The sequence below is a fragment of the Cyphellophora europaea genome, assembly GCF_000365145.1.
Source record: "Cyphellophora europaea CBS 101466 unplaced genomic scaffold supercont1.2, whole genome shotgun sequence".
Lineage (NCBI taxonomy): Eukaryota > Fungi > Ascomycota > Eurotiomycetes > Chaetothyriales > Cyphellophoraceae > Cyphellophora > Cyphellophora europaea.
In genome coordinates, this window is record NW_008481808.1 from 2786120 (window position 1) to 2798661 (window position 12542).

Here is a 12542-nt window from a genome sequence, read left to right on the forward strand (position 1 = left end):
GACTCAGACATGTGGTGATGTCGCGCGTAGGCAGGGACTTGGAAAACCGCCCACTTTCTCGGAACGCCTACACCCTCTACTGCCACGCATCGGGGTGTCCAGCCAGTGATCTCAAAAGTGCAAGCGACGCCCACCACTAACAGCAACCACCCCCTCCAAGCCACCGCAACAACCACGTCGAGACATGGCTGCCGCACGTTCCCCGTGCCATCTCGTGGGCTCCTTCCCCGCGTCGGACGCCAACACCGCCTTCACGAAATGCTGCAGCGCCCTCAAGGGTAAGCTCCGATCCGTGCCAGACGGCGAACCCGGTATGTTGTTCTCAGCCCTGATCCCCCATCCCCCTTCCCTCCTCCCTTCCCCTCGCCTGGATATAGCCCTCATATCGGCGGCCCCCTTTCCTGTAGATTCCTAACCCGCTCACCTCCCCCCAGGCTGGCGCTGGAACTTCACCATCGGCCTAGTGCAAAAGCTCGCAGTCGCCAACCCGGCCTTGGGTCCTATCTGGCGCGAGTATGATGCCAATTACGATCCAAAGCCCGTGCAGGACATGGCGGAAGAGCAGGTGTCGGCCCTGCTGCAGGCGATCCGGGAAACGGACTGGAGCATGGGGTACGACGCGGACGCCAAGGCCTCGTATGCGACGTTCGTGAAGCTGCGGGACGATGGCAAAATCGACCAGGGCGTCAAATTCCAGGTCTGCTTACCTGGGGTGTCGAGCTTTGCTATCTTCATCAAGCCGGCGTTTCAGTACCTAGTCGAGGATCTGGTCTACGAGGTGATGAGGAAGGAGGTGCGGGCAATTGTGGAGGGAATACCGGCTGAAGAATTGGCTGTGCAGTCCGACATTGCGAGCGACTATATCAAGTGCGAGGTGCAGCGACATCCGGAGTATCTGGAGGCACTGCGCGAGGATTTCCTTCCGCCGCAAGAAGACGCAATGGAGCGGTATTCGAAGCAGCACGCTGGTCTCCTGGATCTACTGCCGTCGGGCGCTGAAGCCGGGCTGCACATCTGCATGGGCAATATCAACAACAAGCCCATTCTGGCGCCGCAGACTATGGACGTGATGGTGAATCTGGTCAATAGCATCGCGGCCAAAACGAGCCGGAAGCTGCAGTGGGTGCATTTCGGTGTGCTGCCGGAGTGGCAGGACTCGAAGATGTATGAACCGCTGCAGCGTCTAGCGATCAAGGATGCGGCGGTATATCTTGGCTTGGTGTATCCTGATGACGCCGAGGGGGCCAAGAAGCGCAAGCAAAGTGCTGAGAAGGTCCTGTCGGATTTCGGGATATCGCCTCCTTGCGGGCTGGCAAGAACTTCAGAGGAGGGAGTTGAGTCAGTGTTTGGTATATTGACGGCATTGAGTGCCGCATCGTGATGGGCGGGCCTTTGATAAGACTCAACACGACTATTTCGGGCGACAGCTTGCAGGCGCACACCCGCGCGCTTTCAAGATGGCACAATCAGATAGCCTGGTGGGCTTGACAAGGCTCAGCGCAATTCCAGCCACCTACAAATGCCGGATGTGGGGTCGACGGGCAATTGAGGGCGTTTCCCAAATGGTCAACAGCAGCAGCGGTCCTGATCGCTGCGTGAGCGCTATGCAAGGCCGTTGCTTCTTGCGAGGTAAGCTGATGCAACAAGGGCGACTCTTCTTATTGGCCAGGCTCCGGTAAAGTAGACCTACCTTTTTGCTATAAGACTTGTCTCTGTTAATTTTTTGTCGCGGAGCCGTAGCACTTGACATGGATCATTAGCTGCACCCAATGACTGCTCAAGTACTGTGCAGTCGAATAGTGTTCAATTACTCCACGGTGGGATTTAGCCCTGTTGCGCTCAAGCTTGTTCTATCTGGCTTGGCACTTACCTCGGAACAGCATATAAAGCTCGATCATTCTGCTCCCTACTCACAAGTTCAAGAAGACGTCCCGAACTCGCGTGCCATCGATAACTGACATGGCGGACTCGACACACAGGGCCAGATTGACTCCATTGACTCTGCACACGTTTGCAACAGCACCGAATCCGGCCAAGATCGCCATTGCGTTGGAGCTGCTTCAGATTCCCTATCAAATCAAGATATGGGAATTCGGCGCTGATCCCGACAGAGGAGTGAAGTCGGCGAAATTTGCGCCGTTGAGTGAGAACGGAAGAGTTCCAGTCCTAGAAGATCCCAACACAGGCGTGACTGCATGGGAAAGCGGAGCGGTAATGAGTTACCTTCGTCGGCTGTATGACAAGGAGGACAGAATTCTTGGACTAGCAGGCAAGACTAGCGACGCAGTTGTATCGGAGCAAGATCGAGTCGATTTCGAGAAGTGGGAGCTGCTCCTGTTGACGACGGTTGGCCCAATGAGCGGGCAGTTGGTCTTCTTCACGTGAGTCTTGTTATAGCATCGAGACGCGTGCGCCATGTCTCTGACAATGCTTCTAGACACTACCATCCGACGCAGATCCCGGATGCGATCGAGAGGTACGCACAGCAGGTGTATCGCTGCTACGACCTGCTCGAAGGCCAGCTTGCCAAGTCAAAGGGCAGGAGCATCATACCCGGCGGAGTCACCGCCGTTGACCTTCATTGGATCGTGTGGACATCGCAGCCACATTTTCTTGGACTGTCCCTGGACCGATACCCGTTGATGCAGAAGTGGATTAGCAACATTGTCTCGATGAAAGAGGTGCAGAATGCTTTCAAGAAGATCCAGGAGGCAGCAATAGCAGCTGGCACAGCAAATATGGATGCAGACGGCAACATCAAAGGTGCAGACCAAAGCTTGCTGCGAGCTGTTAGAGAAGGCAATTGATATGCACAAATTCGAAAATGTCGAAGAGATGGAGATTGTCCGGTGCGAGTGAGGCCGAGGAGGCGGTTTATCAGACTCGACAGATTCCACATCTGTCGCGCGTTTGATTGGGCGTCACGTCGACCGCGTCTCATGTTCCATAGGCGTCTCCAGGATAACTTGCACCACCCGTACGTTATACCACCATTCCGGCGCCTGATCTTCCACTTTCAACTCCGTCCATGTACAATGACTACCGACGGTGACAATGTCGATTCATATGCTAGGAGTCATCTTACTAGCCAACAAGCCAGGTCAAAAGCCCGCCCAGCCCGGCTCTTGGCTGCTTGGCCTTTGCTCAGATCTTGACCGTCGCATCTTTCCTTCTTATCGGCCACCTCCTCAGTATGAACCGCGAATGACGTGCGTCATATCCGCCGTTGATGTCTCGTAGGGTTGACCATGTTGCCGCGGCGAAGACTGTTCTCCTTCGTCGTGACAGCCCTTGTGATATGTGTCTTCTGCGCTACATATGACCGCCATGCTGTGTCCACGTCCCTCAGAACAACCACTGAGCAAGCTGCTCCGGATGATGAAGCCAGTCGAATATGCAAGCGACACAGATTCCAACCCTTCCTCAACCCAGGCGCCCGCAAAGTCTACGATCTGTTCATGATTGACACGGAGCTGGATCTGCTTGAGATTCGCTTGAATACCCTGGACTCGGTTGTCGATTACTTCGTCATCATAGAATCAGCTCAGAGCTTTACGAAGGTCGCAAAGCCTCTCTACGTCTCCGAAAACCTTGGACGGTTCGACAAGTTCAAGGACAAGATAATCCTCCATGTCATCGACTTCACCAACTTCGGAAACACTTCGGAATGGGAACTGGAGAGCTACTCACGCAATGCTCTCTACACAGAGGTTTTCCCAACCCTCAAGGACTCACAGCGTCCCACACACGGCGACGTGATCCTGCTATCAGACATCGACGAGATCCCCAAACCCGAAACCATCACCTTTCTCAAAGCCTGCCAATTCCCCGAGCGCACCACCATCGAATCCAACTTCTACTACTACTCTTTCCAATGGAAGCACGACGGCAAGCGTTGGCTCCATCCACAAGCCACCTTCTTCCAAGGCGACCGCACCATTTTACCCCAAGACCTCCGCGGCAGCGCCGGAGCGCAATCTCGTGTCATCTACGACGGCGCATGGCACTGCAGCTCCTGCTTCAGCACGGTCGCCGAGGTGCAGAAGAAACTCGAGAGCTTCTCCCATCAGGAGTTCAATCAGCCCGTCTTCAAGGACCCCGCACAGATTGTGCGTCGCTTCAGGAATGGTGTCGACATTGCCGAGCGCCCACTCGAGAAGTACTCGCGCATCGAGAATAACCGCGACTTGCCGTCCTATCTGAAGGACAACCCAGGGAAGTTTCCGTGGTTCATCAGTAGGGATGCACCAAATGCGAACTTTCTGGACTTTGAAGGCGAGGGCGCGAAGAGTTTGGAAGAGTGGGTTGGGCCAACGCCCGTGGTCTGGCCGCAATGAACGAGGACAGAACTCAAAAATATATAGAATTCTAGAACATGAATTTCGATTTGACATGAATCTAGGTGTTGTATTCCTTTGACCATGCTATGCTTGACCATATCTTGTGAATGCTGCTGCTGCTGCTGCTGTCGCTGCTGCTAATGCCCTAAACCAACGCCTGGCTACTGCCTTCGGCCGCAGAGTGACCGTTTATCCCGCTCTTTGAACAAGCAAAAATGTCTCAGACCAAACTTCTGCTCACGCGCTCGCCGTCACTGGCACGCCCACTTCGACGCCGCCAGCCGGCTTCTGCGCATCCACCTCGACCACAGGCGCCGCCTGCACGGCTCTGCCCTTCCCCTTGGCACCCAACCGGACCTCCTCCATTGTCCACCCCCACTTCGCCTGCTCCAGCCCCATCCCCCTCAGGAACTGCACACCCTCACGCCACTCGGCGCGCACGCGGTCCTCGCCCCAGCCCAGCCTCGCCCCCATGCTCTCCACCACGAGCGGCAGCGCCTCGAGCGCCGCCTCCGCGTCCAAGAAAGCCAGACGCGTGCGGCGTGCCAGGAAGTCCGTCGCCGTCGCCGCGTACTCGTTGCGCACGCAGTACTCGATCTCGCCCTGCGTGATGGGGTACTTCCTGCTGACGCGCTCGGTGCTCAGTGTCGCGACCTCCCAGGCGCGGTCACCGTAGGCGCGCGCCAAGTGCGCGGCCACGTCGGCGTCCAGGCCGTACTGGCGTATCAGGTCGATGTACAGCGTGTTGCTGTAGCCGTGGGCGCCGAGGATCTTCAGGTGCTGCGTCTGGCAGGCGCCGTCGAGTCGGCGCTCCTCGTGAGCGGCAAAGTCGCCTGAGACGTCGACGGCGTGTTTCGGCGCCGTGGGGCGGAGGTTGAAGACGGAGATGGCCTCGTCCACAGCGTCTTCGGCCATTTGCCGGTAGGTGGTCCATTTGCCGCCGGCGCAGGTCAGGAGGCCTGTGGGAGAGACGGTGACAAGGTGGTTGCGGACAAGAGACTCGGTGTTGGCGCTGTTAGGGTCACGCATCAGCGGCCGGATGCCCGACCAGGCGGCCAGAACGTCGCTGCGCTGGAGGTTCACGGCCGGCGAGAGGTATTTGGAGACTTCCTTCAGGATGAAGTTAATGTCTTGCTCTTTGGCTGTGGGCGAGTCAGAGACGGTGCATGCTGAGTCGGTGGTGCCGGCCACGATGTTGCCTTCCCAGGGGAGCAGGAACATGACGCGGCCGTCGGAGGTGGACGCGTCCAGCAGGCCGAGGTTGTTGGGAGGCCCAAGGTGGCGGGGTAGTACGACGTGAACGCCTTCAGACGGAGAAACCAGGTCCTTTTGGCAAGGGTTGTCCATCTGCGTTATAGCATCGGCGAATGGGCCGGTGGCATTGATGACACCGCGTGCACGAATGGTAAAGTCAGAGCTTCCCGCTGGGTCGCTGCCGTCGCGGCCAGGGATGAGGTCGCGGACCTTAGCACCACAGATTCTGCCGGACTCGGACTTCTCGAGAGAGGTAACCTCGAGGTGGTTGACTGTGGTTGCACCGTAGAGGGCGGCAGTAAGGGCGAGCGACACATTCATGCGAGAGTCGTTCTGTTGGCCATCGTAGTAGACAAGAGCGCCGACCAGGTCCTTCTTGAGCGTGGGAAAGGCTTCCAGCGCTCGCTTCTTTGAGAGGAAGTACGAGGACTCAAGGCCTTGGCTGCCGGCCAATAAATCATAGGCTTTCGTGCCCGCCCAAAAGTATGGTGCTTGCCACCACTGCTGGATGGGTAGAAGGATTGGTAACGAAGACGAGAGATGTGGTGCCGCGTTCAGAAAGTTCTTTCGCTCTCGCAGTGCCTCCTTTACGAGGCAGTATTGTCCATAATCGAGATTCCACACAGCCTTTTCAAGATAGCGAACGCCACCGTGGACGAGTTTGGTAGACTTGCTGCTTGTACCGCTGCTAAAGTCGTCTCGCTCAACGAGCGCGACTTTCAGGCCTCGGGTGGCCGCGTCAAGGGCTATACCTGAGCCGGTAGCTCCTCCACCGATGATCAGCAAATCATAGATTTCTGAGGATTCGGAGTTGGCCTTTCGTAGGTCTGATATCTGCTCTTCTCTAGACTTGATCTTTGGAAAGCGCGGTGGTGTTATATCGCCATTAGGAGATCTCCTTAGGGCTGATATGCTAGGTCTCGCTTCGTCTTTCGGCTTAATCGAGAGGAGGAACGCTGATCCACCTGTTATAGTGACAAGGGAGGTCACGCCCAGTGACTTGAGCAGGACTTTGGAGCCCGCTCGAGCCATGTTGACCACTAGGGGGCGAGCTGTTTCCTGTGTTCAGGGCGGAGGATATATACGAGGATCGGTGAATGGGGGCAACGGTTCGGTTCAAATCGAGGAGCGTTATATTCGCGTCCTTGCTCTGCAATCAGTGAGAGAGGTTTGATGGTGAGTATTAGTAGTGCAATCGTCTATACAATGAGTGTCAATAGGGATGCACGCGACGTCCCGAGCATGAGATATATAGGAAGAGAACGCTACTCCTGCCAACAAGAGGTCTTGCAAAGTCAGTCAAAGCAGGACCACCGCTACGGTGCGGAGGGCCGAAGAGACCCGCCTCCATATCCGAGAGCAGGTGATGGCGGAGTCCACGCATGGGCTCCAGCTCCATCTAGACGTCCAGTGAGGCCGTCTGCCGAGCGCATGTGATGAGGGTTGAGATTAACGTGAGAGTTGTGCAGTCGTGGAGTTAAACCGAGATAGTATGCATGTCGGTGCAAGAAGACCGCTAGTTTCGGTAACGTTTCACCGAGCGCGGCAGCTTCTGCAGGTCAGCAGAGACGTCTAATCTTGGACCAAGCACGCAACAGCCGGACGGCTGGAATGTACCATTGACCCGCAGAAAAGCCCCGTAGCTGTTGGTGTTTGGATCCACCGGTTCGGTGCTCTTCGGTGTCCCTTCCCAGAAGTACCCAGCAGCTTGTGCAGCCACGCTTTCGTCTCGTGGCAGCGGGTGAGCCTAACGCACGTCGGGAATGTTCCGCACACGTGTTGGGCGACCGAGGCTTCGTGAGCTGAGGTCTGCCCACAATGAAAGATCACTGTCACGAAGAGGCTATAACTCCTATGACACTGTGTAGCTCGTAGGTATGCAACAGTGGCCACGTGATTCAACAATGGTGGCCAAGGCAATCGTCAAGGGTTCTGCCGAACATCGTAGCCTCAGCATCAACACTCCCAGGTCGCGAAAGTATCTTGCTTGAGCAAACACATGTTCTAGAGCAACTGTTGGAGGAAGACAATGGGGCTTTATGTAGTGATGCGGACTCGTATTCTGTAACACTTGTCACATGGGGTTTGGGCGTGCTGGCGGAAGCTCGAAGGGCTCCGCAGCTAGTTTACGTCCACGAAAGAGCACAGCAGCAGGGTTTGGAAGGAATTCATAACGGCGAATAAATTTCAATGTCTTGACTCTAGAAGCCTATCAACATCTCAAGCCTGGTGCCCGTCGTGCCGCCGACTCCACTGCTAATATGTGTGAAAATGCAACGACAAGTTTTTCCACCATTGGCCCACCCACGCCGGGTCCTACTCGATAATGCGCCTGTCTCCGCCTGAAACTCAATGGTCTTCACAGTCCGTTGCTGCTGTATTTCATGACAAGGTCGTCAATCGTTTAAACATAGGTCTCGCTGCGAGTGTTGGACCACACGTCGCGAGTTGGGCGGATGAAGCGCTTGAGGCCCATCCATGGGGTGTTGATCGGGCTGTCGCCTGTGAAGAGGAACACATCGTAAAGCCAGCCACCAAAGGTGCAGCCGAAGAATGGAGCAACCATAGGAATCTGACAGTCTCATTAGTACAACAACAGAATCGGTTTATATGAGGTAGAACATACCCAGAAGTAGTATCCGCCAGCGCTCCAGACCTCGTGGCCATAGCCGAGCATATAGGACACGAGACGAGGGCCAAAGTCACGGGCCAGGTTGATAGCATAGCCAGTTTCCCAGCCGAAGCATGCACCGATGCCAAAAATGACTGTTTTGTGGTTAGTTTCTTGTTTGATCTGATTAACACGGGATGAATTTACCGAAGAAGAGGGCCAAAGGGGTCAACGGGCCGGCACCAATATTGCCATCATCTTTAAGAGCGTAAATGCAGAACATAAGGATGGTCGAGGCAATGAACTCGCTGAAGAACATGCCCGTCCTGGTCATGAACTCTGCAGGATAGGTGCAGAAGATACCGGCAGTGGCAGTCTCTGAGAAACCGGGAACAGTCCTGATGTTGGAACCACCCTCGAACACATCGATAGCTGATTTGTAGTTGCCGTAGACCACTGCGGAAGCGGCCATCGCACCCAGGACCTGGGCAATCAGGTAACCAGGGAATTTCCTCCATGGGAACTTGCGGAAGACGCAGTTGGCGAAGGTGACAGCGGGGTTGATGTGAGCTCCAGAGATTCCAGAGGCGTAGACACCGAGCATGACACCCAAGCTGTATCTATTAGTGAATGTATAGGTTACTCAGATGGGGCGTACTTACCCCCAGCCCCAAGAGATGGACTGGTAGTCACCCTTCTCGCCACCGCTCAGCACAACCTGAGCGACGACGCCATCACCAAAGAGAATAAGGATGAACACGCCGAAGAACTCGGAGAATGGCTCGCGCAGAGTCCTTCTAACGCGGGGCCACCAAAGATCGGGATGAGCAGGAACTGCATCATCCTGGGTGATTTTATGATCGATAACAGGACCGTGTTCGGCATGCGGTGGTGGTAGAGGAGTAATGGGATACTCCTTGGAGGAAGCGTCCGACATCTCGCCGTGTTCTTTGTGGTTGGCCGTGGCGTAGGTCTGCTCAATGCCCATGGTCATGTAGATAGCAGTGGCGAAAGTGCTAATGATGGGGATAGAAGAGTGTTTGAGCTGCGCACGTGGAGAAGGATGGGTTCGTGGGGAGTAGTACCTGGGGAAACCCGAGTTATATAGAAATGAGGAGGCGGAGAGGGTATTTGCTCGTCAGCTCGGGGTGCTCGGTGTAGTGTACCTAGAAAGCTGGATGGACCCCGCTTGTAGGCGGATGCGCAAAACAAACCAATAATGTCAGCTGCTCATGTAACTTTTGACTCTTCAGGGTTCTCGGCCGCTCGCTCATACGAAAGCGTGATTGACCACTTGGCCCCTGTTGCGAGTGCCTTGCATACCCTAGCTTTACCATGACCAGCTAGGTATCGTCCAAGGGCAGATCAGACCACATTCAGCACCGTTCGCACAAAAGGGAGTTGGCCGCCGGACCTTCGAGAAGCCAGCCACAGGGTGCTGCCCTCTGGGATTCCAACCCCGAGCTGCAGAGCCGCGGAGGCAGCGGATGCGGGAACGAATCACTTGACTGCGCTAATAACGACATCCGCGTGTCTCGGCGCGTCTCAGAAGTCAAGAAGGCCTCGATCGTGTATAGCCCATAAAGGGTAATCGCGGCTGACATGACCAATGGATCTCTCCAGACTTCCCCAGGCCCAACTGGCCGGCTTCATTCATCTTCGTGAAAATCACAAGGTGCACTCCAGAACACGGAACTGGGATGGCAGCTTTGTAGAGTTTGGAGCCGAGAGGAGTAAGAGGAAGAATCTTACAGATGCGGATGGAGGCGATGTAACGTGCTGGTGCAGAGAATTCAGCAGTTGCAGCCGCACGTAGTTCGCGTGGCGAAGGCTGAAGAGAGATTAAGCACAACATCTAGCCCATTAGGGCTAATTTGTCCTAATTTGCGAGCAATATTGGCTAGACCCCGAATAGCGGTATTGCTGTCAATGCTCGGCTGCGCATCTGGCCCTTCAGGAATTAGGAGCTTTCTGCTGTAGGCATCTGGCCGTCCTAAAAGCCGCCCCTGCGTTCCCCACAGCTGACCGGCGGGGTCGGTCCTTGGCACGGCAACCTCGGTGCTCAAAGTCCGTTAACGACAAAACCACATTATACTAGCAAGACTCCATGCCATGCACCTCAAGTGCCTGGACCATGTGCAAAGGCGGAATCGATGCCGAGCGTCTCGCTCATGGTGTACCTGCATACGAGTATGACCCCGTTTCCACTCCTCCGGCCCCTCCTAGTCCGAGCTTCATACCCGTTTGCGCGGTAAACTAAGCTCCAGAACCTCCACGAGCAACTCACGTGTACATTAGCGACAGTGGACACTCGGTCATGAAGACCGAAGCTTACTGACAGCCACCTGGGGATGAGAAGACCGAGGTGCTTCAACGGAGTCTATTCATTTCGAAGGTGGATGGAATCTCGACAAGTCACTGCTGGTCACGAGAGGTCCCCAGCTTTCTCCAGAAGTCGAGCCACATGGAGAGGTGAGGATAATTCGAGTACTTAATGCAAGAACGTTGCCTCCCCGGACCCCGTGCATCTATCCCGTCTATCCCGCAATTTCAGTCTTGCCACATTCTTGTCAATTTCTTCGGAATACTCGAAAAAAACCATCGCTATGGGTAGTGTCGCAGAATCCTTCATCGGGTCAATCGACCAAGGTACCACCAGCAGCAGGTTCCTCATCTTCGTGCGTTCCCTCCTGTCCACAGAAGGGGCGTCTCTAACCTGCATAGAACAAACACGGAGACCCCGTTGCGTCTCACCAGATAGAGTTTAAGCAGATCTACCCACACCCTGGTTGGCACGAGCATGATCCCCTAGAGATCATCGATTCTGTCGAAAAGTGTATCGATGGCGCAGTTGCAGCCTTCGAGCAACAGGGTCATTCCGTGAACAGCATCAAAGCCGTCGGCATCACCAACCAACGTGAGACCACCGTGGTCTGGGACAAGACTACGGGTGAACCTCTATACAATGCGATCGTCTGGACGGATACGAGAACGCAGGCCTTGGTGAGGAGGCTCAAGCTGAGGCTTGGTGCAGACAAGCTCCAAGACCTCTGCGGTCTTCCTCTTTCAACATATCCTTCCGTGGGCAAACTCCTCTGGTTCATCGAGAATGTGCCTGCAGCAAAGGAGGCATACGAGAAGGGTAACCTCTGCTTCGGTACCATGGATACATGGCTCGCCTTCCGACTCAACGGCGGTATTAAGCGTAATGTTTTCGTCACCGACCCCAGCAATGCATCAAGGACCATGTTTATGAACATTCACACTCTCAAATACGACGATTCCTTGATCGACTTCTTCCGTGTGGACCCAAGCAAAGTCCATCTGCCTGAGATTGTCCCGTCTGCAGATAAGACCAAGTATGGTTCACTGGCGTCTACAAGATTGACAGGTGTGCCCATCACCGGATGTTTGGGCGATCAGTCTGCAGCACTGGTGGGTCAGAAAGGGTTCAACGAAGGCCAAGCGAAGAGCACTTATGGAACAGGGTCGTTTCTGCTCTACAATGTTGGTGAGGAGCCTGTCATCTCGACCCACGGCCTCCTGACTACCGTCGCCTTTGACTTCGGAGGCAACACCAAGCCCATGTACGCCCTAGAAGGCAGCATCGCAGTGGCCGGATCGAGTGTCAAGTTCATGGTCGACAACCTGGGCTTCGCTGAATCGTCAAGCAAGATCAGTGCGCTCGCCGAAACGGTCGAAGACAGTGGCGGAGTGACCTTCGTAACTGCTTTTAGCGGTCTGTTCGCACCCTACTGGATCGACGATGCTCAAGGCACCATCTTCGGCATTACTGCGTACACGCAGCGAGGGCATATTGCCCGTGCCACGCTTGAGGCTACCTGCTTCCAAACCAGGGCGATCTTGAACGCGATGGAGAAGGACAGCAAGAAGGCCCTCACAGAGCTTGCCGTTGACGGCGGTATGTCTAACTCGGATCTGACTATGCAGGTAAGTCGCTCCCTGGTACCACCCATGTCCCGAACCAAACAGCAGGCTGACATAATTACAGATTCAGTCCAACCTCATTGGTATCCCAGTCAATCGCCCTGCGATGCGCGAAACCACTGCCCTCGGCGCAGCTATTGCTGCTGGCATCGCTGTGGGAACCTGGAAGAGCATCGATGAGCTCAGGGAGGTGAATACGCAAGGTGCAACTATCTTCAGGCCTGAAATCCCCAAAGAGAACAGTGACAAACGTTTTGCCCGTTGGACCAAGGCCGTGGAGATGAGCAAGGGCTGGCTCGGTGATTGAGCAAGAGCAGATCATTGACTTCACGGTTTTAGTCGTATAGCCAGGCGTTGTTGGGTCTCTCGGAGTGCAAGAAAATTAGTCT

The 12542-nt window shown here is 55.2% G+C and overlaps 6 protein-coding genes across 6 annotated transcripts; 4 read left to right on the top strand and 2 right to left on the bottom strand.

The window, feature by feature from the left end:
• Window positions 1–184: 184 nt before the first annotated feature.
• On the top strand, window positions 185–1381 carry HMPREF1541_02567 (uncharacterized protein; the record flags this gene model as incomplete). The annotated part of the gene is made up of 2 exons (XM_008716922.1): window positions 185–311; window positions 435–1381. The coding sequence occupies 2 exons, from the start codon at window positions 185–187 to the stop codon at window positions 1379–1381; spliced, it is 1074 nt and encodes a 357-aa protein (XP_008715144.1).
• A 578-nt stretch (window positions 1382–1959) lies between these two features.
• HMPREF1541_02568 (uncharacterized protein) lies at window positions 1960–2807 on the top strand (the record flags this gene model as incomplete). The annotated part of the gene is made up of 2 exons (XM_008716923.1): window positions 1960–2381; window positions 2438–2807. The coding sequence occupies 2 exons, from the start codon at window positions 1960–1962 to the stop codon at window positions 2805–2807; spliced, it is 792 nt and encodes a 263-aa protein (XP_008715145.1).
• A 441-nt stretch (window positions 2808–3248) lies between these two features.
• HMPREF1541_02569 (uncharacterized protein) lies at window positions 3249–4337 on the top strand (the record flags this gene model as incomplete). The annotated part of the gene is made up of 1 exon (XM_008716924.1): window positions 3249–4337. One exon carries the CDS (start codon window positions 3249–3251, stop codon window positions 4335–4337), a length of 1089 nt encoding a protein of 362 aa, XP_008715146.1.
• A 240-nt stretch (window positions 4338–4577) lies between these two features.
• On the bottom strand, window positions 4578–6626 carry HMPREF1541_02570 (uncharacterized protein; the record flags this gene model as incomplete). The annotated part of the gene is made up of 1 exon (XM_008716925.1): window positions 4578–6626. The coding sequence occupies one exon, from the start codon at window positions 6624–6626 to the stop codon at window positions 4578–4580; it is 2049 nt and encodes a 682-aa protein (XP_008715147.1).
• Window positions 6627–7998: 1372 nt separating this feature from the next.
• On the bottom strand, window positions 7999–9193 carry HMPREF1541_02571 (uncharacterized protein; the record flags this gene model as incomplete). Its single annotated transcript, XM_008716926.1, has 4 exons — window positions 7999–8166; window positions 8221–8360; window positions 8413–8819; window positions 8868–9193. The coding sequence occupies 4 exons, from the start codon at window positions 9191–9193 to the stop codon at window positions 7999–8001; spliced, it is 1041 nt and encodes a 346-aa protein (XP_008715148.1).
• Window positions 9194–10811: 1618 nt separating this feature from the next.
• HMPREF1541_02572 (glycerol kinase) lies at window positions 10812–12460 on the top strand (the record flags this gene model as incomplete). Its single annotated transcript, XM_008716927.1, has 3 exons — window positions 10812–10883; window positions 10930–12156; window positions 12218–12460. The coding sequence occupies 3 exons, from the start codon at window positions 10812–10814 to the stop codon at window positions 12458–12460; spliced, it is 1542 nt and encodes a 513-aa protein (XP_008715149.1).
• Between the last annotated feature and the right edge of the window lie 82 nt (window positions 12461–12542).